Source organism: Alligator mississippiensis, chromosome 3 (assembly GCF_030867095.1).
Source record: "Alligator mississippiensis isolate rAllMis1 chromosome 3, rAllMis1, whole genome shotgun sequence".
NCBI classification, from domain to species: Eukaryota; Metazoa; Chordata; order Crocodylia; family Alligatoridae; genus Alligator; species Alligator mississippiensis.
The window spans coordinates 136,794,889-136,822,187 of NC_081826.1; the positions used below are offsets into that span (position 1 = coordinate 136,794,889).

The 27,299-nt window shown below is 43.4% G+C and overlaps 1 protein-coding gene across 1 annotated transcript in view; it reads left to right on the forward strand.

Annotated features, from left to right (window-relative positions):
* Positions 1-7,902: 7,902 nt before the first annotated feature.
* The window catches only part of UBE2QL1 (ubiquitin conjugating enzyme E2 Q family like 1), a 29,478-nt gene continuing 10,081 nt past the window's right edge, over positions 7,903-27,299 (forward strand). Inside the window, exon 1 of the mRNA XM_019491137.2 lies at positions 7,903-8,874. Within this exon, the coding sequence (XP_019346682.2) occupies positions 8,176-8,874 (699 nt within the window). The 5' untranslated portion in view covers positions 7,903-8,175. The remainder of the gene's footprint in view (positions 8,875-27,299) is intronic.

Sequence of the window (27,299 nt, forward strand, 5' to 3'; positions counted from 1 at the left end):
CTTTGACTTGGAAGATTTGCTGAAACTTAATGTGTATGTGTATATATGACATATATGCTGTTTTTAAAGTTAGTTTGCAAAATGAAACCAAATATTATATTTTACAGAAAGAATTTAAGTCTCAGATATGGTATTTGGATACATTTAGCATATACATTACTTGAACTTTACCAATCTAAACTATGTCTCTTACAAAAAAAAACTGTATAATTTAGATCCATTCTGCCTTGGGCTTTTTCAATGTCTGTACCTAGCCTAAGATGATAAAATGTACTCCTCTTAGAAGAAACTGCAGATTTTCAGTTAATCCTGATAAGGGTTTTGTAACTTACTATCACCAAAGTAGCAATGTTTTTAAGGAAAATCTATATCTCATCCTCGCAGTATTAAGTGCAATTTCTTTTAGCATGCCAAGAACACCTATGCACAAGTCCTAATAAGACTGGAGATTTACCGTAGAGACCTGACTACATTTGGAATTGGTTGTGAGTTAACTTCCATTGTCACACAGAAAAATTTCCTGCATACATAAACACACATATTTGAATTATGTGGCATTTTAATATATATTTTTAAATCCACTTTGGAAGCAAGTATGGTGCATAAGAAATCAGCTCACCTGCAACAATAAAGAGAATGAATGGATAAATAACTCTCTCTCCACCAAAACAGTTATATATCAGGATCTCTACCTGGGTCATCTGCTTTGCTGGGTGCCTGGCTCCTCTGGCAGTTTACCTGTGTGCTCTGTACTGCTCCAGCATCAGCCTGAGTGGATGTCACTATTTAAATGTGGATACGCACCCTATTGTTGTTCTTGTTATTATCATTTAGGGGGAGGGATGGGTGTGTCACACATTTTTGTCACACTCCTGATTATTCTCCAGTCATGCCTTGGTCTGTATTCGGATCCTGTACTGAGATCAAGTATTTCATTGCCCTCTGAAGAGAGGAGATTTATAAGCCTTGTCAGTGCAGCAGTAACTTAAAACAAACATACAAGGGGGATCACAGCAAACAAGGTAAAAGGCATAACTGGGGCACTCTAAGATGCTCCAGCAAAGCAAAGGAGATTTGGCTGGGCTTGTAGAACGCTAAGACACTAAGCAAAATACAACCTCAGGGAACGCTGGCATAGTCTGCTATTCCCCATGAGGACCTGGACTGTATCTTGGAAAGATGTTCTGTATCTCCACCACCGCATGTTCTGAACTCCCTTTCTGATCTACAAATCTAGCCTCTTCTTGACCCAGTAAGCCCAGTAATTCCTAAGCCAGACACAGCTGTAAAAACCCTGGATCACCCCCAGTCACAGACAAAGGATCACGTGGAAAAAGTGGACAGCCAAACTGCGGAGAGAACCAAGTCCTATTACACAAATAGCTAGGGGATAGTGACCCTGTGTGGCAAAGCGGGGTCCCTGACTAGCCACAGGGCCAGTTTCCCCACCTGCCTCTGGGCACGTTGCCCACCTGTCTCGTCTGCCATGCCTTGATGGAATATAATTGAGTGTTAATTAGGCAGGAGGCTGCCCATTGTACACCGCAATATTGGGGGGGCTATCCGCGGCTCCATTCCACTCATACACCATGGCCCAAACCTTGCAGATGGTATCTCAGGCAGTTGGCTCAACTGTCCTCTTCATCCATTAGCTATAGCCCCATTCATGGGACCCTCAGCTTCCATATAAGCCCTGGCCCCATCTCAGGCCAGTCGGGACCCTGAGCTTCTTTGCTTATCATGGGCATCCCTCGTGGTCGGCCCCTGGCCCTTTTGACCCTTCCAGTCCTGGCTCCAGCACTGCCCAGTTGAGTCCCTCAGTTGGGTTTATGCCTCCTGCCTGCACTTAGGGATTGGGGTCCCCCATTCCCAGATCAGGTGCTTCTGGAAGTGTGCCTGGCCCTGCAGAGTCACTCCCTCAGTAGACTCAGGTGCTTCCTGAAGCTTACCTGGCCTACCCTGCTCCGATGGCAAATGACCCACCCAAAGGCGAGGGCAGGGGTTTAGGTGCCCCTACTCACCTTTCACAGGGGTGGTAACTGGCCTGACATTTCCTGGAGGCCATTGAGAGCCCCAGTACCCCCGGTAGGGTGCAGCTTTAGGTCATGCCCAGGATCAGGAGCCTCCAAACCATCCCCTACAGCTCCTGCCCTTACCTCCAACATGTTGTATTCAGCCTAGCCACCAGGCAATGTTATTGCCTGGCCTGCCAACTGCAAACTGCCCTGCTTATATATAGGCAGCCAGGGATCTAAAATGGCTGCTGCAATCAAGCACCTGCTGGCTGCTTGTCTGTGCCCCTAAAGTGGCAGGCACCAACAGTGCCCTGCCACACCCTGTCACAGCCACAACCACTGGGAAGAAGGGAGAGACAAACAATATTTTTGAAGCATGTGGCCATTTGCCCTTCCAAGCCTGCACAACACTGAAATGGTCAGCAAAATAGTTTAATATTCCTGGAGTCTATCTCAATGTACTCCTATCTATTGATTGAGAAGGATTTTCAAATGTCTTTGTATTCATGAGTTCTGAGTCTTAGAAAGTCTTTCATATTGTGCAGTATTGCTCTCAGTACCACATAGGCACAATTATAACATCAAAACCAGCCGTTTGCTACAGAAGCTGCCAGTACCATTTGTGGCATGGGTATCACAGGTTGGTGTCCCCTGTATTATAAAGTCCACAAAAGTAAATTGCACAAAATGCAATAACTTGCACACATCCAGTAGGATTAAATCCTAGCACTAGTACATACACCCAAGAAGACATTTTTGGAAAAGCCTACCCTCAGAGCACAGAAGCTGTTAATAAATTGCCCCTGGATTCAGTGTAGGAGCACAACACATCCCTTCACTCTGTGCCAATCACCAGGGTTCATCATTCTGCACAGGCTTTTGCTCAGGCTGTTTAAAATATGCACAGTGTGCCCACCTCCTTTTCATAGCCATGCATAAAAGGCTTTTTCTTGGGCTTATGAAAAACAAAGGGAGATGCTATTATCACAGGAAGAAGTTCCTCATCAGCTTCTAACCTAGACATTGCAGCCCTCCAGGAGGTGAACTGCAGTGAGGCTCAGGTGGCAATCAGGGGGAGCCATCTGACCAGTAAGGGGCTGTGTTGTCAGAATCTAAACCCAGAACCTGAGGTAGTCGGGTAGTGTAGCTCTGAGAGCCACAGAGAAAGGAGCTCCTGGGCAGCAAGGCTGCAGCAGGGCTCCCAGGCAACAGCTGAGCTAGGGTAAGCAGCACTGGAGATTTGTGGATGAGACTGAGGAGTGGAGGAGGTCCCAACAGGCCCAGGAGTAGGGCCAGATGCCTGGGAGCAAAGCCAGGGCCCAGGAACAGAGCAGAGAAGGTCAGAGGCCCTGGAGTAGGGGCAGAGATTTGGGCCAGGGGCCCAAAGCCTGGAGAGGGGCATAGGTAGAGCAAAGAAGCCCAGAAGTCAGGGCCAGGGGCTCAAAGCCCAAGAGAAGGCAAAAGGAGGAGCCTGATAGGGCAGAACCCAGTGCCGGGGAATAGTCCACAATGGCAAAGTACCTGGGTGGGGAGTACAGGCAGGGTGCTGCACAGCTGTAAGAGGTGAAGTGCCCACAAGAGGCCAAGCCTGGAAGCTACACTTGAGAGTAGCCAAGCTAGGCAAAGTGTCTGGGCAGAGAGACCCAGTCATAGGGGCTGAGGCCATGGCCCAACAGGGCTGATGATCAATATGACTGACACCATCTGCAAGGCATGGGCTTGGAGTAAAGGGCGGCCGGAACCGTGTTATATGCCCTTAATGCAAAGTAGAGACATCTGAATGCCCACATGAGATCTGGGGTTCCTGGGGCAGCCTCCCTTTCTAGAGAGCTAAGAACAACAAGGTGTGGTAGGTGAGATGAAGAGAAGCAAGCCTGAGGAGTAAGAGTGAAGCAGGGACTGAGCAGCCAGACAAGCATCTGTTACAGTAACCTGCTGAAGCAGGCTGAGCAGAGGAACAGCAATATGATCCGTATCCAGAGAGACCAGGGGTACAAGAGCTCTATTTGTCATTGCAGACCTTCTGAACATCCTGACCTCCTGGGCTTTTCCAAACTAAACTCTGTTAAGTGCTGAAGATCTTTCTATAGTGATCAACCAGGCCTTATAGCCTCATGGAGAAATACTTTTTCTCTTGATGATCAGTGATCCATAGTCTGGTCCTATTAGCTGCCCTGTCTAATGCAATTAGAGAAACTTAATGATGCAATCATGAAAACCCAATTAATAACTAGAAGTACACTGCTCGGTCTTATGACCCAGGGCAACAGCGCTTTCTTGAGAGTACAGCACTGTATACCTCAGTTACAATAGCTAGGATCTACCAGTGCAGAATTGGTGAACAACTGCCTAGTGGCAACCAGGGACAGCGAGTTTCCAGATAGTGATGGCCACATGCTTCTCCATGTTCAGAGGACCTCCTAAAGAGCTGGTATGCCACACCAGCTCCACAGCAAGTTTGGTGCAGGGTTGATTTCTAAGTGTCCAGCCCTGTCAGAATATAGTGCTAGCTGACAGTGCCGAAGAACAGTGCTCCCATGAGTGAATCTGTTACAAGAAAAGATGTCAGAGAAGGGTCTGCTGGATGTCAGCCTATTTGTCTTTCTCAGATGCTCATTCTGAAGTCATGGCATGGCATGTGAGATACACTTGCAGCCCATTTAGGATTGTTGCCAGGAGGATGACACTACTTGCCAGGGTTTCCTCTGTGATGCCTGACAGCACTTTGAAAATGCCAGTGGTTGGCTGGTAAACAGAGCGACAGCATCATAGGAACAGATGGATGATAAGATGAAATGAGAGGAATCCGGGATTACTTGGTCTGACCCCAAGCACTGGAACTCCCCTACCTTCTGGTAGGTGTCCCGCTGTGCGCAGTGTGAAAAATCTGAGTATATTAACAGCAGCGTGACAGAACACTGCACCATGGGGCACTGGGGTGCAAGGTAGGACACTTCTTTTGAAACTTTGGTGTGCTGTGGGGCCACAATGATACGGGGCAAGACTACCCTGATCACAGAATAGCTATATGGTGTGGTTTGCAGCTGGCATTAGAGTTGTTGGTCACTCAAAACAGATACAGAAAACCTGCACTGAGGTTCAAGTTCAGACATGCTGTCAGAGCTCAGTTCTTATTCAGACAACAAAACACCCAGTGTCTTCCTGGGCATTTTGCCTGAAGAAAGGCTCACAGGATCAGGCCCTAGATGGACAGTGACACACAGAGTCCGGATCTCTCATGGCAGGATCTGACCTCCTCAGTATAAGCTTTTTCTCTAAATCTGATATCATAAATCTGTTCAGTGCACATTGCTATACTCAAGCTAGCTGTTAAAATCGTTTCTATAAACTGAATACTTTTTATTCAAATTCCAGTAGAAACAACTTAAAAAAAATTAAACAAACATTCCCTCGTTGGGTCTGCATGCCAAACATTGCAGTATTGTACTACTGCCTGAGAGCCTACAAGTGAAAATAATTTTAAAATGTGAAACGGATTCCTCTTGCTCCTGCTTCAAGACATGCAGAGAGCATAAACAAACAGCAGGCATACTGCAAAAGCGAACGGGAGGTTTGATCATCTTATAGTTTCCTATAAGATACAGTATAGATCTTATCATTTGATAAATATAGATATAAGGTCTATAGGCATAGATCTATAAGTATAGATCTTATAGCTTGAATATAGATCTTTATAAGCATATATTTTTATAGATCTTAAGTATAGATCTATAGGTATAGATCTTATAGTTTGATCATCAAGGTGTTGTTTGTAACACAGGAAAGGAACTTTGGTCAGGTTTTTTGTTTCCTTGCTTTGATTCTAAATGATTTTCAAGTTAACCAGAGCCTCTGGATGGCTCCACCACCTACTTGCCTTGCGCAGGGAGCTGGACTAGGTGACCTTGTGAGGTCCCTTCCAGCCCTACTTTCTTATGATCCTATGATCCTCCTTCCTCTAAAGGTAAAATCTCCCACTGACTTTACTGGGGCAGGGCCAGGCCTTTAATAATACAGTGATTGAGACATACACACACACACACACACACACACACACACATATACATATATGCTGGTGAATACACACACACATATATATGCATATATGTGTGTGTGTGTGTGTGTGTGAGTATAGAAATGCAAAACTCTAGAACTCTTGGTTCAGAGATGAGACCTTTTATTAGACCAAATAAGAAATTGCAAAACAATTATCTTTCTTTGCAAGCTTTCGGGCACATGCACCCTTCTTCAGGCTGAGGGAAAATTAAAGATGGTAAAAGTCTCCATAGGTAGCAAATAAACTTCATTTTGTATATATATAAGCACACGTGTATATGCTGGTGAATATATATATATATATGATGCTGGTGAATTCCGTTTAGGGTTGAAATGGAAAAGGCAGGCCCTTAAAATGTCCAGTAAATCAGAATGGATTGCATGAGCATGGTTCTTCTGTTATTGCTACCCAGAAAAAAAATCTGTATCTTACACTATGCAGCTTGAGGTGTGGGGATGGTTAGGTCACCTGATTGTAGCCTGCTGGATGGGTACAAGCAGCATCCCCTGGAAAAACCCAGTGATTTCAGTGAGTAGGAGGAGAAAAAAGGAAACAGGGACTAAAGAAACAGGGTGCCTCCAGAACTCCAGGGAGCTGTGGCCAGAGGCAGTTACCCGCAGGCAGTCACTGATACACGGCGCCTAGCATTTAAGGAAGCTGCTTAGCTTAGAGCCCCTGAAACACTTGCAAGAGTCTAGTCTTCCCTTCCCTGCCCCATGGTAGGCACCTGTTCAAAAGCAAGGGGGGGGGCTGGAGGAGGTCTGTCTATGCCTGCAAGCAGGCTGATTCCTTCATCAAGTAATGCCTTGAGAGGGGTTGTATGGACTGTGACGCTGACACACAAACACACACTACAATGCACACATACAAACATGCACTACAGTGCTCACATGCACACATACACTGCAGTGCTCACACACATACACATTCTACAGTGCTGGCACACACACACACACACACACACACACAAAATTCCTCTCAAGGCATTACCTGATGAAGGAATCAGCCTGCTTGCAGGAGTAGACAAATGTCCTCCAACCCCCTGCTTTTGAACAGCTGCCTACCATGGGCACAGCAGGGCCACCACCTACCAGCACTGGTGCATGTGCATGTGCACTGTAGTTGTGTGTGTGTACATAAGCAGTGTAGTGTGCCACACACATGTGCATGCACACCCCAGTGCTGACACACACATATACACACATGCATGCACACCCCAGTGCTGACATACACAAACATACACACATACACATGCATTCACACCCCCAGTGTTCACACATACACACAGCCCCCATGCTGATACACACACACATATGCACCAACACAGTGCAGTGCACTCATCCCCTCCCCAGTGCTCACACTCACACACATCGAGTGGTGATGCACAAACCCACCCAGTGCTGACATGAGCGCACACACAGGCACCCCAGTGCTGACACACACTGAAGCGCACTCACACTCGCACACTCACACTGTAGTGCGCTCACCCCCCCCCGTGCTGACACACACATGCTGCAGTGCACTCACACACACCCACAGCCCCCAGTGCTGACGCACACGCACGCACTCCAGTACTGACACACACTGACACTGAAGCGCACTCACCCCCCCGTGCTGACACACACTGTAGTGTGCTCACCCACCCCCAGTGCTGACACACACCCGCTGCAGCGCCCTCACACAGACACACAGACACGGACACACCGCAGTGCCCCCGCCCTGCCCGCACCCCGCTCCCCGGGCGCCGACGAGCCCCGTCCCCTGGGCGGCGGCTCGGGGATCCCTCCCCCCGCAGCAGCAACAGCAGCAGCAGCAGGGCCCCGCGGCTGCCGCCTGCTGCCCCCGCGCCGCCCTCCCCTCCCCTCCGCTGCGCTCCCGTCCCCTCCCGCCGGCGCCGCCCCCTCCCCCGACAGCAGCGGCAGCAGCAACAGCAGCGCGGGCGCCTCCGCACTGCCCGCTCCGCCGCGTCTCCGGGCCGGGGGAGCCGCATCCGGGCGCGGCGGGGGGATGCCGAGCGGCCGCCAGCCCTGAGCAGCGCCTCGCGGGCTCCCTGCCTGCCGCCGTCCCTGCCTCCCTCCCTCCCGGCCGGCCGGCCGCCGCGCCATGGCCACGCTGCTGCGCAAGATCGGCCTCATCCGGCTGCACAACCGGGACACGGAGGACCCCAAGCACCACCACCACCACCACCACCACCACCTGCACCAGGGCTCGTCGCTGCGCGCCAAGGGCAGCGGCGCCAAGCACGGCGGCAAGCCGCAGCCGCAGGCGGCGCCGGGCGGAGGGGGCAGCGGCGGCAGCCCGAGCCGGGAGGAGGGCGGCGGGGGGCCGGGCAGGAAGGGGCCAGGGCCGGGGCCGGGGCCGGAGCCGGCGGGCAGCACCGCGCGGGCGGGCGCGGGCGCGGGGCCCGGCCGGCCGCAGCACTGCACGCAGGTCCGCACGCGGCGCCTTATGAAGGAGCTGCAGGACATCGCGCGCCTGAGCGACCGCTTCATCTCCGTGGAGCTGGTGGACGAGAGCCTCTTCGACTGGAACGTGAAGCTGCACCAGGTGGACAAGGACTCGGTGCTGTGGCAGGACATGAAGGAGACCAACACGGAGTTCATCCTGCTCAACCTCACCTTCCCCGACAACTTCCCCTTCTCGCCGCCCTTCATGAGGGTGCTCAGCCCCCGCCTGGAGAACGGCTACGTGCTGGACGGCGGGGCCATCTGCATGGAGCTGCTCACCCCCCGCGGCTGGTCCAGCGCCTACACGGTGGAGGCCGTCATGAGGCAGTTCGCCGCCAGCCTGGTCAAGGGGCAGGTAAGCGGGGGTGGCAGGCAAGCGGGTGGGGTGACCTTGGGGCGGGCGGGCAGGCAGGCAGGCAGTGCCAGGGGGCAGGGAGCTCCACCTGGCAGCCAGGCACCCCCCCACCCAAGCACACTGCCACACACACGCACTGCCCGGGCTCAGTGCCTGACCCTGTATCCTGTCCCGGGCTCAGTGCCTGCCCCTTTATCCCCACCCGGGCTCCAGTACCTGCCCCTTTATTCCCCCCCAGGCTCCAGTGCCTGCCCCTGTGCCCTCTCCCGGGCTCATTCCCTACCCCTGTGCCCCCTTCCTGGCTCAGTCCCTGCCCCTTTGCCTGGCTCTGCCCTCATCTCCCCCCTTTGAAACCTATGCCCCTCACTCCTGGCCCTGTTTTGTCTCCACATTGTCCCAAGCCCTCGGTGATGTGCCCTCAGTGTGGTCCCCGTCGCCAACAGATATCAACATCCAAATCTGTGAGCCACCGTCTGGTCTTGTCGCTCGGCGTGCGGATGCCATCTGCCCCCTTACAGCTCTGCTCGGTGGGCTTTGGCCCACAGTACAGAATGGCATAGCAAAAGGCCTCCTGAGGCGTACTCTGTTCTGTGTTGCCCCCATGCACTTGTTTTGAACCTCTGACCCTCGTTCCTTTCCCTGAGTTTCCTTTCTTATTTGCCCCACAAATTCAGCTGGCACATACCCAATAGACCCCTCTGTTACCAGTGGGGGATGACCATTGCTCTGTGGGCAGAAGGCCCGCATTACCCATCTGTGTCCAATAGGCCTGCCCCCTCCACAGCCACACATACCCAGCCATCCAGCAGCCACCAGCTGGGGCATTGGTGAGGGATCCTTGTAGCACCTGGGCTTGGAGAGCTCCAGTGCCTTGTCCAGTCAACCTGCAGTACCTGCCCATGGCCTGAGTGCTGAACAGCTCTCTCAGACCTCCTGCTCCAGACTAGTAAGGAATCGCTGCTTTTTTTTGTTTTTGTTTTTTTAATTCTGCAGTTGGGTGGTAGTGAGGAGGAGCTGGAGGATGTATGAGCTGGCACAATGGCATCCTACTTACTTTTAGGCAAGAAGCAGCAGCCTTGCTTAATGTGCGTCTCCCCCCGCCCTGAGCATCCTTGGTAGTGAGGTGCTTCATACGAGTCCTAATAAATAACTGCAAAAGTAATGCTGGTGAGATGTCCGTGGCCAGGCCTCCTCTGCATTCCTTACCGTGGACACTTTGCCCATTGGCCAGGGAAGGTGATTTTTCTGATCGTATGCTAAGCGTGTCCTTGAAACATTATCTTCTTTCTCAGGTGGCGCACACACTCACACAGGTCTATGTCTTATAACAGTAAAGGATGCAAACCATCCTGTCACTAGATCAGAGGGAAATAAATAGACTGGGTACGTTTTAGAGGGGAGGGAGGGTCTTAAGTTTAATTATTACATTATTGCTACAGCAGCACTCAACATTCAAAGCAGTGGGACTGCTTGCAGGGGGAGGAGTAAGGGCTTCATAATCTGCTGCTGAAAGGAGATGCTTATTCAGATCATTTTATTTGACCCCTGCCTGACCCTTTTGGGAATGACATTTCCACAGACCTCACCTTCTCTGACACTCTTTGACTCTGGGTTGGAGACTCCTTTACTTTAATCAGCTAGTACTGTAGTCTTTATTTCACTTGAGGTCAAGTTCTGTAGGTCACCCTGGGCTTTAAATAGGTGCCTATGAACAGAAGGAGAGGCTTAATGTATAATAGATTCAGAGTATATTAAATTTAAGTAGCTTTTGCCTTGTTATGTCTGTCTTTTTTTGTTCTGTTCATTTTTACAATGATCACGTTTCTCATTGTGTTTGAATAAGGATCAAGAAATATATTGTAACATTTTCTTATGATATGTTCCTTCTTTCAAATGAAAGGGAAAGAAAAGAAGATTTAAGGGTATAGTTTTAAGGGTATGAATACAACACCTCATATAACATTTTAAATAAAATGCATAGATTAATAATCAGTTAAACATTAATCTTGAACACGCTCTAAATCTCCCATTATCTTCTCCCTTAGAAGATCTCTATGTAAAATTTTGGGTTTTTTCTGTTTGTAAAGGAAATATGATCTCTTCAAAGTGAATTCCTTTCATTTCTGTCACAAATAAATTTATTTGAGCTGTAAGAGTTTCTTAGGAGTTCTGCCAGCAATTTGAATTCAAATATTTAATATGAAAAAATCATTTGAGTAAAATTGGAAATATTTCTGGGATAAAATAAATGCTGTATTGAATGATTACCAATACAATAGGAAAGCAGTTGTAACGCTGACATTTGAAAGTCATTTAATATGCATTACAAATAGAAAATGTTAACAATAATATATATTTGTCAAGTATAGTTTTGTAATCTGTGACGGATTACTGTTTTGTAATTGTACCCAGACACTGTGTAATGAGTCACATTTTTTGTATTTAGACATGTATTATATAATTTTAATTCTATTGCAAAAGGCAGGCTGCATGACAGCTGAAAGTGCAATACCAATTTTAGAACTGTATTCCAATGTTTATATATTAAGTGTTATCTTCTCTTGGCCGTTATCTTAATAGCAGATTATGTAACAGTAAGGCACACTGTAAAACTAACCACTGATCTTGCAAACCTAAACAGGGGTAATTCTTCTTAGGTTGCCATTAGTCTCATTGACTTCAGTGTGACTATATGTCCAAATGACTGGTGTCCGATTAATCAGTTGATGTCCCTACAATGTTTAAATGCTAAATGTAATTGTTAAGAAGTAAGGGTTTGAAGCTTGGGACCCTTTCTCTGGACTAGAAATGACAGTGTATGTTGAAATGGCAGCTTCTAGTCTATAGTTCCATTGAGGGATTACAAAACTGCCATCATCCATGTCACAGTATGATAGCATCAGAATTCTTCATCAGGATTCATTAGCGTTGGAGTGACTCTTTGCTCGTGCATTAGCTCATGTTAGGCCTTATTCTTGCCTTCAGAGGAACTGCAGTGTATTGAGTGGGAACCTTTCTTTTGACCTTTAAGAGTTGGATCTGGCCTACACAGTGTCTACAGACTCAGATTCTTAAGCAGTGTTGTCAGTGTTGTCACAACAGTGTTGTGTTAAATGAAACTTTTTAAGATACAGATATATATATTTAAAAAGTTGTTATTGATTCCAATTTACACTCATTTATTGTTTAGAAGAAACAGGCATAGTTTGATCTCACAAATACTTATGCAGATGCACATTTTTACAATGGCTGCTTCTGGCTTTAAAGCTACTCAACTGTGTGGGGGCAGGATTAAGCCCTTAAAGAACATTTCATCTTTTTCTGATGTTATCTTACTTTTTTCACTTTCACTAATTTGAACTCTACACCTGAATTGCTTGCTTCATCCCCTCTTCCTAGTAAATCCCACTTTCTGATGCTTATCTGCTGTTCTAATGTTGCTCTATGTTCCTTCCTCTAAAGCACCAGGGACTCCCTTAACATGCTTTTGTTGAATTTTAAAATATATTAATATATTTCTTACATTAGGTTTTGTCAAGGCAGCAACTAAACCAAAGAGCCCTAAATGTTGAGCTAAACCCATCATACATGACAGAGTCCTAGTACCACTGTCAGGGTCCAAGAGTTTATATAATGTACTGTGAAAAGTTGCCCCGGATTAGAATTTAACATACGGTATCTGAGCTAAGAAGCCCATTTTTGTTTGTTTTTACTATATTTGTGTAAATCGTTTCAGCCACTCTTAGTACTGCCTAATGTTAAGCATCCATAGGCTCAGCTACTGCAGTGAAGCCAGTGGGAGCTTTGCCAATGATTGATGGATTTAAGAACAGGCCTTTGCCTCATTGGCCCTGATCTTCCCTTTATTTAAGCATAGAAGTAAACCCATTGAAGGACTGGAAGCTTAAACTTTAAGACAACTTTTGGTTATCATTTTGCTTTGTTTCAGAAAAAAGCATGCAAGATTTTCCAAGCTAATAAATATATATTTTTACTGGACCAGGTAGGAAAATGCAGTGAACAGATTTTGAGATCAGGTGTGATCCTGCAACTCAAAGAATTTATATTTTACTGCCTCAACCAAATTACCATTTATTTTTTTCACCAAATATTAAAACATTGCTGTGAGAAAGATTTAACAGCAATTACTGTGCTGCATTCAAAAGGATTTTAGTAGTTGAGGCATGCATATTTAAGACATGCTGCAGGAGCAGTCATATTGGGCTCTTACTCCACATGTACAGCATAGTATTGAGATTATACAATGATGGCCTTTTTAGCATACACATTAATATTGACATGAGAGGGGTTATTAAAATGAATCATGTTATTATCCAAAGACTATCAAAGAATCTCATACATTTACAATGAGGTCTTTCATTTAAAAAATTGTTAAAAAGAGAGGGATGTTTGTGTAAAACATTTGTTGGAGATTGACCAGACCCTTCCCATTAAAGTTATAAATTCCACAGGAAAAGAAATTCAGATCTATTGACTCTCACCTTTTCCTAACTCCAGGAATTTTTGTTCCGTGATAACAGTATATATGATATGTAAAATATAGGGCTCAGTCTTTCTTCTAGGGATGCTGATGGCCAAATTCCATTAACTGGAATAGGAGTCAACTTGAACCCTTTGCTAAACACATTGTTGTGAGGAGTTAGTTGCCACTGACCCATATGGAGGAAAATGCACTCATTGCTAGAGCTCGACATTATTGGTAGTGACGGGAAGGGATGGCAAATATTTTACTCATTGAAAATGTAGTTTTGTGGTAACCCAAAGTATCCATGAATTTAAAAAAAGAATGTCAAAACACTTCATCTTGGTATTTCAGAAAAGAAGCATTTTGATTTTGGAGCTGGGTTCTCAAGGGGACACAGGTGCCATTCAGATCCCTGAGGAGAAGGAGGAGCCTTCCCCTGTGCCCTGTGCTTGAACCCTGTAACTCAGTGTTTAAAGCACTCACCTTAGCAGTGGAGAAGACCTAGTTTGAATCCCTTCTCTGCCTGGATCAAAGCAGGGAATTGTGCATGGGTCTTCCACCTCTCAGGAATAGTAGTAGGGTATGTTAGGGTGGGTCTTTCTCCATATCTGTCGGAGCAGGGGCTAGTACCAAATGTCTGTCCTGACCTGTGAGTTACTGACTCACTTTCATGCTAGCCCAGGGACTGTTTAATGATTTTTAACAAAGTGGAACAGGAAAGACTGAGACATGCATCCCCTACCTTCCCCTAGTGTTGTAAATGGCATTAATCCCAATAGCATGCCTATGATTGCTCTGGGGTCATTCTCAATGGCTGATCTGAAGCATACGAGAGACTGAGCCTATGAATGGGAGCAAGTGATTCCATGTGCTTGCAGACATCCCAGATGGAACATGATCCTGTTACAGTGCTGACATGCCCAAAGTCCCCTGGTGAATCTGGTCTTTTCTCTCTACATTTCCTTTGCTTTTCTTTGTATAATAATAGTAATAGTAGTAGTAGTAGTAAATACTACTAATAATAGCCTAAGAATGAAAACAAATGTTGTGTTTCAAATTAAGTGGATCTTTTGGGGGGTATTTGCCCACAAAACTATAACACCAACTATTTACTCATTTCTACCCAGCACCTCACAAAAAAATCTTGGCACCACTCAGGGTTGGGGCTATACTCTCTGTCTTAACCCTGATTCTCACTTCTAAAAGATTATGAAGTCCTTAATGAAACTTCAGCATGGGTCTTCAGATGACAACAGTGACAGTACCCTTGGTTCTTGGTGCATCTGTTGGTATGGCACTCCTAGTCCTGAACAGAACATTTGTTTGTTTTCTTGATGGCAGTGGTCTTCCTTGAACAAACAGAAGTGTTTCTGTCTACACCTCAGGGTCTCACTTCTAGAAGTTGAACATGGAGTATTAGTACATATTAGTAGGTGAATGGAAGACTCTTTAAAATGCTTCCCAATAGTCTGACTTTTAAAATACAAATTAAAAATTATTCTAGAATAATAACTGTTGTCTTCACAATATTAATTTCCAGTATTCACTGAATAAATGAAATTTGAACAGTACCAGTTAGTAAGGAAAGAGTAGATCTACTATAGCTCACATTTAGTTCATAATACAAGCCATGACTGAGATCAGCATCAACGTTTGAGAGGATATGCCTTTCTTAGAACTTGAAAACAATCATCTAAAAATAATTATTCTTCAAAATGTATCTAGAAACAGTGCTTATTACTGTAAAAGTCAGTAGTCTACTGAATTTGCCATTTTGGAAGCACCGTGAATTCCCTAGTGGATAATCAGATAAAATAAAGAATATCCCTAAGGCTCAGCAAGAGGATTTTAAACCCTTAAATCTACTGAACTAAACACCTATATTTTATATTTAGAAGAAAATGAGCATAGCTTTTTGTAGGGAACTAACAGAGAGTTGAAAAGTTGTTTCCCCTCCCTTTCCCCCTTTTTTTCTATATGCTACAAATACAAAAACGGTTCTCCATAAAAGGTGAAATGAACCCATGTTATTTCACAATATAGAGGAAGTACTTTACTTTCTTTTGGTAGAAGGGTGAAAGAAGGCAAGAGTATGCATGTGACTATGGAAATAATAAATCAGGAACTGGCCATCTTTTGGAAGAATTGCTGAAGTCGTTGTATCTGGTTGCTCCAGGTTTCCTAGACTAGATGAGCAATACTCGTGCTTTGTCCTGCCTTTTTGCAAGTCACTGTGTTCTCTTCCTGAGTATTGAGGACAAAACTGTTAAGTATAATAACCATCTAACTGATGACTCTGCAAGCTTAGCATCTTTAAGTCTACCCATGCTGGGAAACAATCTGGACTTGTTCTTATATCAAGTAGGACAAGCATGAGTTTGCTGTTGGTACTCGATATCCTAAAAATAGGAAGAAAACTTAGCTGACAGTGTTCTCATGTTTGTAAATCTCTATTAACACTCAGTTGATTTAATCTGATAAAACCAGGATGTGTGTTTTTGGTTGTTTTTCCCTACTTGAAACTTCATTTCCTTTAGGGTCGTGTCTTAAATTCAGGCTTAAGATATAAATGGTTAATATTTACAATTAAGATCATGATGTAACCATCAAAATATAGTTGATTTCAACAACGTATAGATTTCTAATACAGGTTGATAGAAAATCATTACTAACTGTTTCTATTTTAAAAATAGTACCCATCACACCTGACTGTGTATGCATACTTAACACATTAATGAATTTTGTCTTATTAAAATTAAATACATCTGGGCATGAATTTTATTACACATACCCAAAATATCTCCTAACTTCACCCCCACAAGAAAAAAACTTGAGGGAACAGATGGGCTTTATGCTGGGTCCCAAAGGTTGACAGACTCCAGCTCTTGCTGTTCTGAACAGCAGAAGTGAATTTCTAATCTGTGGGACTTCACCAACCTCCAAGAGGTTGGCATGGACCCATCGGCCAACTGCCTCAGTGGTGCATGGGGAGCATGGCAACGTTTACCAACTCCAGGGTCAAGTCATAGTGGGTTTTCTCAATTCAATCTAGTTTGTGTTTGCTTTTTATCAATTGTCTTTATATCCTGGGGTGCCCTAAGTGAATGAATCCACGTATTGGACAGGAACGCTTATTTGTGGCTGGTAGCTCCATGGAGTAGTTTACAAGACAATCAAAAGTGACAAAGGCAGTGTGCTCACGTCACATGAAAGGATGTGATCTCTATGCAGTCAGGGTATTAAATAATCGAATTTAGCTACCTGAAGAAAATCTGTTAGCCATCTGAGCTGTATTTTTCCCCCCCACAATTTGATACTCCCATTTTAAACCTGAATGTTATGTGGGCTTTATTTGCACCATTGAGTTGTTGGGAAATGATGTATAGTCTGAAAAAACAACATTGTTCATGTGCACTCCAATATGGTGTTGTCCTGAATATAGAAGGTATTATTATGCAAATGTATTTTAGAAAGGGGAGTGAAGACACAGGGATTCCAACTCACTGAGCTAGGAGGATGTTTTAATTCTTTTAAACAGCAGGAAGAAAATAATTTCCTTTGCTTTAGCCCTTCAAAGCACACAAAAGACAAAATGTTCTTAAAAATTATGAAACAGTCTCCGGTAGCACCATATTGTTAAAAACAATTATCAAATTAGTAAAATCACTAAAATTGGAGGGGAGAAATTACTACTTTTAAAACATATTTTTCTGGCAAGTAGAGGCAATATTTTCTTGTGGCACTTGGTTGATCTCCTGAATAGATTATTTATTTTCTAGAAACATCTGATTTGGGTAATAACATTCACTGGAGTCAATATGAGCTCAATCCTTCCTGCCACTCACTTCAGTGGGGCTATCTACTTGAGTGAGACATAGAGAAACTTAGCTTCTTTGTCACATATTCAGGAGAGGTTCTCAATCAGTTTAATTGGCCATACAATCTCACCTTTTCTGTGCTAAGAGGGAGATGATACCACCCACCCGCCAGACCCACTCAGTCCTCCCCCACCCTACCTCCTCTTCCATACCAGTCACAGAGCATCTTGTGTTGGGGCTGTTGAAAGTGGGAACACTGCCATTAGGCAGCCGAGTCCCCTTTCCTTATGGAAAGGAGCGACCAAGTACAGAGGGTCACAGACATAGAGTTGCACTTCTGTCTTCACTCTGGCAAAGCTACTGTTGATTGCAGTAAGTGGTTTATCCAGGTAAAAGCTGAGTGGAAATTGAGCAGGGCCTAATAGCATGGCCCCAAACATATAACTCATAAAGCGTACAAAGGATCAAACTATCCTAATTTGAAATGCCAGCTTGTTGGTGAATGGCCTTGTGATATCGTGCAGTCTGTCATCTTGGGGCCAGTCCAACTCAGCTGTAAAATGGGATAGATCATTGTCCTCCATGAATTGTGCACATCCTAACAGGATGCCCCACTGACTTTTGTGGAAGCTGAGGGCACTCAACACCTTGCAGGATCAACCCCTCTCATGCTGCGAAGGTAAACTGGCCTGACTGAACAAGCAGGTAAAATCTGCACCCTGTTCAGGTCAGCTTGCCAGGAATCTACTTTTCTGTCTTGTTACCACGACAATAGCATGGAAAAAGACTTGTGTTAGAAGGAAAGAAGGGCATATCTTGGTGGAAATAAATGTGCACTACACACTGTCTGCACAAACAAATGAGCAGCACCCATATTTTCGATGTCACAGTTATGATTGTTCCAAAGTAGGGCTGAGGCCTGTGCTCAGCATACAGCCATCCATTTGACAGCCAGGCAGCAAGGAACAGCACATACAGACAAGCAGTGAGTACACAGATACATTTCTGCCCTCAGAAACCTTTACACTATCTGTGCCTTCCTTCTGACTGCATTAAGAATGTTGTGGGCTTTATTATGGTGTCAAGCCTCAAACAAGGAATCCTATTCTTCATGAGTTTTCCAGTGTCCCTGGCACTCATGCAACCACTTGCTGATGGAATAGGAAATTGGTAAGCTAAGTCCAAAAGCTAATTCTGGGTATAGGTGAAAATACACAACAGGGAGAATGAGCAAGCATCTGCCCTAATTCACCAGACTCCTTAGAGCCTGCAGCCTTTCCACTGTCAGTCTTCATGAGGTTAGGTGTGGCATAGGACCAGAGTTTATAGTGCTTGGTGTATTTACAGCAAACCTTAATTGTATTCAAGAATGAAGCATTGTCACCCTTATTTGTGGTCATAAAAATAAAGATTTGAATAATTGTGGAGAAGAAGATAATGATATCCAGCTAGATAATGATATTTAAGCACCCACTTTGAGCATTTTTAGAAAAATGACAGCAGATGTAATTAATTATTAGAATGGTACCAAGGGTGTTGTTTTGGATCTAGTGCTAACCTGAGGTCATGAGAGCTAGGTTTAGTTTCCAGGTCTACCACAAACTTTCAAGTCATGTAATCTTTCAGTGTCCCCACTTCTCACCTCTAAAGTAAGGATCGTATTTCCTTCCTTAGAGGATTGGAGGACAAATTCATCAATATTTGCTTAGTGCTGTGTTACTACAGAAATGAAGGCTATACAAGAAATTGCAAAGAGTGATTGCATAAAAGTGTTTATTTTCAAAGTGAATCTCTGACTAGATGGACACAAATTTGTGAAAATGGCAAAGAGGTAAAAGAAAGAAAAAAAAAAAGCAGCCAGTCTGTGGACCTGATCTGGCCATCCGTCTGCAAGCAAATCTATCACTGACATTAGTGGGAGATTTTCTTGTATTAGGACTGCAGGAACAAGTCCAAAGTCTTAATCCCACAGGCTGTAAATCACTGACAAGAAATAAATGTAATAGGCAAAGAGAATTGATAAAAGGATTAATCTGTTGCAACATATTTATGCTTAATTGTATCTTCAGTCTTCGGGCAGAAGATATTTTCTGTTTCATTTTGCTGACCTGATACTAGCAGCCAGTGCAGAATAATAATAAAAAAATACCATGAGGGCACATACATGAGTCTATAGTTAACATTTTGAATGAGAGGATACTGGTCCCATTTTATTATAATTACATTATATTTTTAAAGTTTATAGTCATGCTACTTAAGTATTTTTTTAAGTGAAGGACTAATAGGGTTTAGCAAAACATAGGCTATGTAGGTGATATGAACACTTTTCAACAGTTAACCCTGCCCTGACTCCTCAGTTCCAGCTTGTACCAATGAAGCATTACTGCTGGTCTCTCTGAGGACCTCTCCTTCCCTATTTTCAATGCTCATAAAAAAATTCAAATGATGAAGTGTGGAGTAAACATTTTCCATAATGGAATAATTAATTAATGATGAACAGACATGAAAGAAATTATTTTTCTTAGATACCTGAATAAATGTGATGTGTTCAGTAAAGCCACATGACTAATAATATAATATCCAGTGAATGATTTTACAAAGTGATTTTTCCACTTGCTGGTGGTATATGAGACTATTGAGACCTTGTTTCCTGTAAAAAGGAGGAGTGGTATGGGAATTCTTGATTCCCCAAAGGAGAGAAGAGTCTGTTGTACACCTTGATGCCTTAAAACAGATCATGCAGGAAGTATTGTAGAAATCAATAGGATTGCAGCCAGGAGGACTAGCTTTCAGGAATGACTGGGTCCCAGTTCAACCGGTTATTCCCAAAGGCACTTTGCTTTTTATAGTTTACCTTTTTGAGTCACAGACCTAGAGAAGATGCAGCATGTGCATAAAGGATCTCACCCCACACCTCCCCACCAGGCTCATGGAGCCTTCCATGGGTCAGTGATCCCTGATATTCACCACCCAAATCCACAGTCATTAAAGTTACTGTCTTTTGGTTGGTTGCACTTCTAGTTTCTCTGCACAGTTACAAATTAGAAGCTCCCTATTTTTCAAAGGCTTCATTTTTTAAAAAAGGCTGGGCAGCCTAGGAGAAATGAGATGTTCAAAAGAATGTTTAAATATTTGTGTATAACTTTTGAAGTTCTGCCTCAGATGCTGCTTTTTGCTGTAAAACCTCCACCTGACTAAATTACATGGCCATCCAGCTTCACAAACAGAAGAACCAGCAATTCAGAAACTGTACCTTTGTTTTACTGGGGATCCAGAGGATTTGGGGGCACTTCTCCAGGACAGCCTAAGTGGTCAGATGTGCTTGTTTCTCTGTTGGGGCAAAACTGATCTCACGCTAAAGACCATAAGAGGGACTTCCATAAGATGGCCAGCTCAGGAGTTACCCTGAATGTCTTCAGCTGTACTAAAATCAGTCTTGGCAATGCCATTGGCTCAACACTTATGATGGAGGAAGGGAGTAGGATAGAAACCAGTGCATTGCTGTGTAGCCATCAGAAGGATTAAGAGAAATCAGGGTCTCCAGAACCACATTCAGCTGCTTTTGACTTATGGTTGAGCAGGTATTCCTGGGTATTTGTGTTGACAAAGGCTACTGCATATAAACAGCTGACCATTAACAACTGTCCTATTGAAACTGAAGGCAGAATCCTATTTGGCCTAGTGGATAAAGTGCAGCTTGTGATAAACTCTGTTACCTAACTGTTGTGTAGGAATGAATCTGTTGCCCCCTCTGGGTGTGAAATTGCGCCCCCCTCCCCCACCCCCCTCCCTTTATAGGAATAGGAAGACATCTGCGCATTTCTGGAAAGTGATCATTTTCCTATCATGAGGGCATGTATGCACCCAGAGGGGGTAGCAGAATCACCCCTACCTTTGTATGGTTAATTCAGCTATTCTTGAGCTCTACTTTGGTCATTCACTAGGGGGAAAACAACTGTGCCTGACATTTCTCCCCTCTGTAGACCAATTCAAATTGTATTTCACAAGATGAACTTACTGAGTTTCACTTGCTTCCCTGGGCTATTTCCAGGTAGGAAGATATAGGATCCATGGAAAACTTACTGTAGGAATTATAGAGCTGCAAATAACCACTTCTTGTATTGTTCAGAATCCATCGGTGCCTGTGCCAAAGAAAACATACTTGTTCTTTTACTTTATTGTATATATACTATAACAAAGGCCTCCCAGGGATGGCCATGACATCCTCTGTTGGCTACTTAGCCTTTGCTTTACCCTGATCCTCCCCTTCTGTCCACTTGCCACACCTTGATGTACTTACACCTTTAAGGAAAGGGAAGCTGCCCCAGGGATTCCCAAGCAAGTTCTCATCCGCTCCTGTCCTATTCCTGGGTCTAAGTTTGTTTTGGTTCAGGCCTTGAGCTCTGGCTCCCACCTCCACATTATTCCCAGGTACATAGTCCCTCCAGGGCACTGGACCCTCCTGATCCCCCGCAGGCATCCAACCTGTTCTGGTCCTGTCTCCATTCTCATTCTGTGCATGTAGTCCCTCCTGGGCACCAGACCCCTCCGGTCCCACCCAGGCACTGAACCTTCTTTGGTCCCAGCTCTGTTCTACTCTCAAGTACATGGACCCATACTGGTCCTTTCTCCCCCTTTCACCCAGGCTCTGGCCCTGCTCCTGGGCCTGTTGGGACCTCCTCCCCTGCTTAGTCCCTCCCAAACCTCCGGATGTTACCACAAGCTGTAATCTCCTAGATCTTCTTAAGAAGCTGCAGACATCCTACCTAGAAGATGTTCTCTCAGCAGCTTCCATGGCCAGACTACCTGCCCAGCTCAGGACTGGGCTTATATATTGCAAGCCTTCTGGGTCGTGTAGCTCCTGATTGTCCCACTGCCATACCCCCTGCCTGCTTCATCTGCAGCCAGCCTGCTCTTAAAGTAACAGGAGCACCAAGCCTCCTGGTACATATGCATACATGGAAAGTTTATAACACCTCATAAGCAGGTAGTTAATTATAAAACCTGCATTTAGGCAGGAAAAATATTTGCGTATTAAGCTTTTAAAATTGTGGTATAGCTGACAAAAGTCAGCTACTGGGCCAATGCCATGGGACTGTGAATCCAAGCACATGCTTTAATGTTCCATACCATGGAGACCACATGGAACATCTCTTTCAAGTCCATAAGCATTTTACTTCTTCATTTGTTTCACCATATTATCTAGAAAAGCCTGGCTATCTAAGGTCATTTGTGCAAAGGTATATAGTATATGGTATATAATGCTGGAGGTGCAGATCTGCTATCAGGACTCATGTAGCTTGTTCTGTGCTTGTAGTCTAGCCCAGAGTAAGGGGTTATATATTTTTGTACTGCCCAGGGAGAAGCACGGGATGGAAATGGTGACCTGAATGTCCCAGCTGATCTCCCTGATGCTCTGAGATGGGAGTATGATGCCATTGGTCCTACTTATGTTAGGGCTAAAGTTTAAGGTTTTCAGTATTTGGCTTTGGAAGCTCAGTGCTGGATTCCTTCCATGTCCAAAACTCTTATTCACTTCAGTACAAGGAATGCGGGATTGAGCTGCTGGTATCAAAGCCTATTACATGCTACAACACCTTAACATTAAGATCAGAATGAAAGCGTCTCCCAAGCCATGTTGAAATCCGGCTGCGAAGATAAAATTTCATGCCTATTTTTTAAAAAGTTTACAGCAGATGTTTGACAGAGGAGCTGAACAAACTGCCGCATTGACTTTGGTTACCTACGATGACAGTTTTTGATGACAGGATTTGGTTGCACAGTTGCGGTGAATTCTGTAATGTGAGCTGAGGCTTCTTTATTTGTTACTCTTACTGTGTTTTGCAACAGGGTGGCTGCTGGGCAAGTTGATAAGCCCCTTGGTGGGAAATCATCATATTATACAGAGTATCTGGTGTACTGAAAGCATTTTTATTACGTGCATGAAAGGAGATTCTGGTTCTGGCCCCTGCTACTATCTCGCTGGTGGTTAGAGCACTTTGATGAATACAGAAGTGTTGGGTTCAAACCCCATCTGGGTGAAGGGAGCCCAGAAGGGTTTCCTGCTACCTGAGCAAGTGCTTGACTAAAGATGCCTATACCCATGGGTCCTACTCCTCCTGTACTTTTACTCTCATTAAACTTTTGGAGTTTTATACAGATTTAAACATGTGCCCAGAGGATACTGTTCTGCCGCAGTGCTATGGCCATGATGCCGCCTTCTGAGCATTTTCAGAAGGCAAGGGCAGGAAAAGTGCTGCTGCTCAAGGCCAACTAGAATCTAAACTGTGAATAAGTGCCAAATATAGCACCTACACCGCTATGCAAGTACCACTTGGGTGCATAAAGGTAAAATAGAATCTGGCCTTAGAGTCTTGGATGCTTCTAAGATGCTTTTAGACATCTAAGAGATTGCAGTAGGACCCAGGCTGGTAAATTTACATATAGTAAATTAAGTGTCTCCCAGAGGGACAGTTAATCACTCAAACTTCTGGTTAGAGAAATAAAAGATGATAAAAAAAATGGAATGCTTGTTCTTCTATGTGTTTCTTTATTTTAATTAGCTTGTCAATTAGATGTTTATGAACTTCATGAATGCCTGAAAGGAATGCATTCATATTTTAATATTACAGGCAAGCAGCTGATGTAATTTCTAGAAGCTAAAGTTGCTTTAAATGACTTTATAAAAAGCTTCCTTGTTTTTTGTGCTTTTAACTTTCATAGAATATTCTGATTGCATTTAATACAAAGTCAGCATCTTTCATTAGGACATAATGCATCAGAACTTTAGTTGTGCCAGTAGTCCTCAATCCTTACACATGAGGGTTGTAATTACTCACATAATTTGAGGTTTAAAGGACAGCGCTCTAGTATAGACATATCATAGGTGTGTGCATCAGAGACATAGCCTGTGCTCTCCATTTACAATGTGCTATTGCCAAAAAGTTCTTTCAGTTGTTACAATGTTTTGTTTTAGTAGCTCCAAGAAAGCGATGGGGCTGGTATTCAGGATACCTGACTCTTCTCTTTATGAGCATGTGCATACTGCCATTTTTCAAAGATACGAGTTTGAATATTCAAAAACAGAAATTCAGGCAGATTTTCACAGGGATGGTAAATGCCCCTGACACAAAGACTACTGTTCTTCCAAATTCTAAGCCCCTGTTCCAAAGTGTGAGAGTGGTAGAAAATTTCAAAGGAAAAGCCTCAAAAAGTGGGCAAAACTGTATGTGTGTTTTTTCTTCTCATTTCATTCTCAGAAATATTTGAACTCTTTTAGCTGGGATTTTGCAAAGAATATTAAACCTGCAGCACACCCAACATGGAAAGTATCACTGGCTGAAGGTTGCAAAGTTACATGCAGCTGGGCAACCTTAATAGTAGGCAGTTTGTCAGCACCCTTGTCGCTGTTATATAAATCTTTTTGAGACAATGGCAGCAAATTAGCAGAAAGGATTTCAGTAGGTCCCTGATGATGATTTTTTTCTTTTTTATATGAATGTACTCTGTAGGGCATAATGTAGCCTGCAGAAGTCCAGCATAGCTGACAGAAGGCATTTTAAGAATATGTTTATCTATCTATTCTGTTGGCACATTTTCAAAATATAAGGATATCCATGTGTTTTCCTACCTAATTTCATAGCAGTTTGTCTTGTAGGGTAATATATGCACTGGAATCTAAACAATGCTAACTACAACTGCCAACATCATTTTAGAGGGTTCTTCAGTAATCAGTACCAAATAATACATTGTTCTTCTCATCATTTCACAGCAGCAAATAGTTGCTGAAGGATAAAGCTGGCATATTTTCCAACTATAAAATAACCATTTCTAGGCATCTTTTATTATTATTGATTAATATTTGTGTTACCGTGGTGATCAGGTGCTCTAATCATGAACTAGGACCCCATTTGTACTAGGTGCTGCACAAAAACAGGAAAAAAAGTCTTTGCCCCATATTGCTTACCATCTAAATATAAGACAATTGACAGGGGAATCTAATTCCTAGGGGCATTTCTGGAAGTTAAGAAGTGGAGCAGACTTATTGAGGTATGTTTCCTTAAAAAAACACTCAATTGGTAAGATTTGTAGAGCAGAGTGATGTCAAATTAGATCAGTTCCTATGGGAGAAGAGTGAAAGCTGTTGGACTCATTTTCTTCTAGACTCTGGATTTTCCTAGCTTCCTTAGTTTGTCTAAATCAAGCACTTTTCCTAGATGGGCTCCAATTGCAGGGAAAAGAATGAGGAAAAAATTATTTATAAAAACAGCTACCTGAATGTTACCTCTGCCTAATCAACCAATTAGAATTTACTTATTAATTTAAATGTATTTATTAGATTTACATGCCACCTTTCTAAAAAAATGGCTGGCTTACAATAAAAGAAAAAAACAAAATAAAATATCCAAAGGCGGCAGTGTAAGAAAACACTGCCCCCACCCCAAATACATTAGCATTAAAAAACAATCCATCCTATCCTCCATACTCCTGCTTTTGATGCCTTTTATTTGTGAGCATTTGGAAAAATGCACATAAAGCAATGCTTTCAGTTTACCAGATACTCTGTATAATATGTTGATTTCCCTCCAAGAGGCTTATCAAGTTGCCCTGTCATCACCAAATGCTTAAATACTACCTTTTCTCAAATTGAAAACTAACATATGCTTGGAAAATACACCCATGCAGATTTTTGGTTAATAATACAATTTTACAATATAAACTTTGCAATTCTCAGTTTTGCCATGTCAGCTGTAACAAAAGCTCCATCACTTGAAATGCATAACATACACCAGACTAAGCTTTGGAAACAATGGTATGTAAGAGAAAAACATGCATTGATAAGGAAGTGTGAATGATCATCTAAAAAGAGCCTTTCCTGGTTTTATTTAATTAATTTAATGTAATTTTTAATAGCAAAGCTGTATCAGAAACCTCCCTGAATTTTATTGCAAACCCTTTCAAGAAAGGGTTGGCCTGACCTGACTCTTCAAATAACTCTCCATCCTAGCCTCATATTTTCAGTCTGTAATCCTGATGATTGCATTTGTTTCTGCTCTGGTCACGTTGCTTTAATATTTCAGATACCGTAATGAAACTGCATGAGATGAAACTTGAACAGTACACTCCTGAATTTGTCAACTATATGCATCATTTGTACATAGAACATTAGAAATTAAGTGCCAAAAATTAGTCTCAAGTAATTTAAAGACTTCAGACAAAGCATCACAGCTCAGAGAAGAATAGATTATCCAACAGTTTTTTAAAGACTGAAGTACATTAATAAAATAAACTTACATGGGCAGGCAACCACATTTAAAATGAGTTTTCAGTTAATTTTCATATAATTCCTAGTACAATGGAGCCCTGCGGTTCCTAGGTGCTAGCTCAGTGCAAATAATAGATAATAATCATAAAATAGGAAGTCAGATTCAATTCAGTTCCTGTTCAAATAGACACTCTCCTGCTGATTTCAGTGGAAGCAGGTTCAAGCCCACTTCTTATTCCCTGATTTGTGTATTTTTCTACGTTATACATTCCTGAATATATTCCTAATATGGATCACATTTTAATACAAGATCAACTCCCTGTTTGCTCTCCTAGGCACCCCTGGATCTAAAGCAAAGATTTAAGTTAAAATTATTACTAAGAAAATATTATGGTCTTTTTTCCCCCAGTGGTCAGCAATCATAATTTGAAAACTGCTGGTCTGTGGCTATTAAAATTAGTTTAGCCTTTTTTGAGATGTTGACCTGGGGGGAGAGGGATTGTTTGTGAATTTTCTACTTTTATGCACTTGTTTTTTTTCTCCCTCTGAAGGCAAGTACTTGTTCATAGTTATCAGTTGCATTTAAATGGGGCTGTCAATTCTCAATTTAAATTACTAGTAATTGGGAAAGGCAGCAAGAAGTGCAGATTACCAATAAACATTAGATGTTATGATACACAACACTTCAATCTTTTTCTCCCCCACTAAAAATTATTTCTTCACTAACAATTTTCATGTTCTGTCAGTCAAGTGAAAGTGAATATCATAGGGTTGACAGATGGGGAGCGAAATAGAGAAAATGGAAAAACGAAACAAAAGAAACTATATCTGAGATTTCAGGAAATAATATAACAGG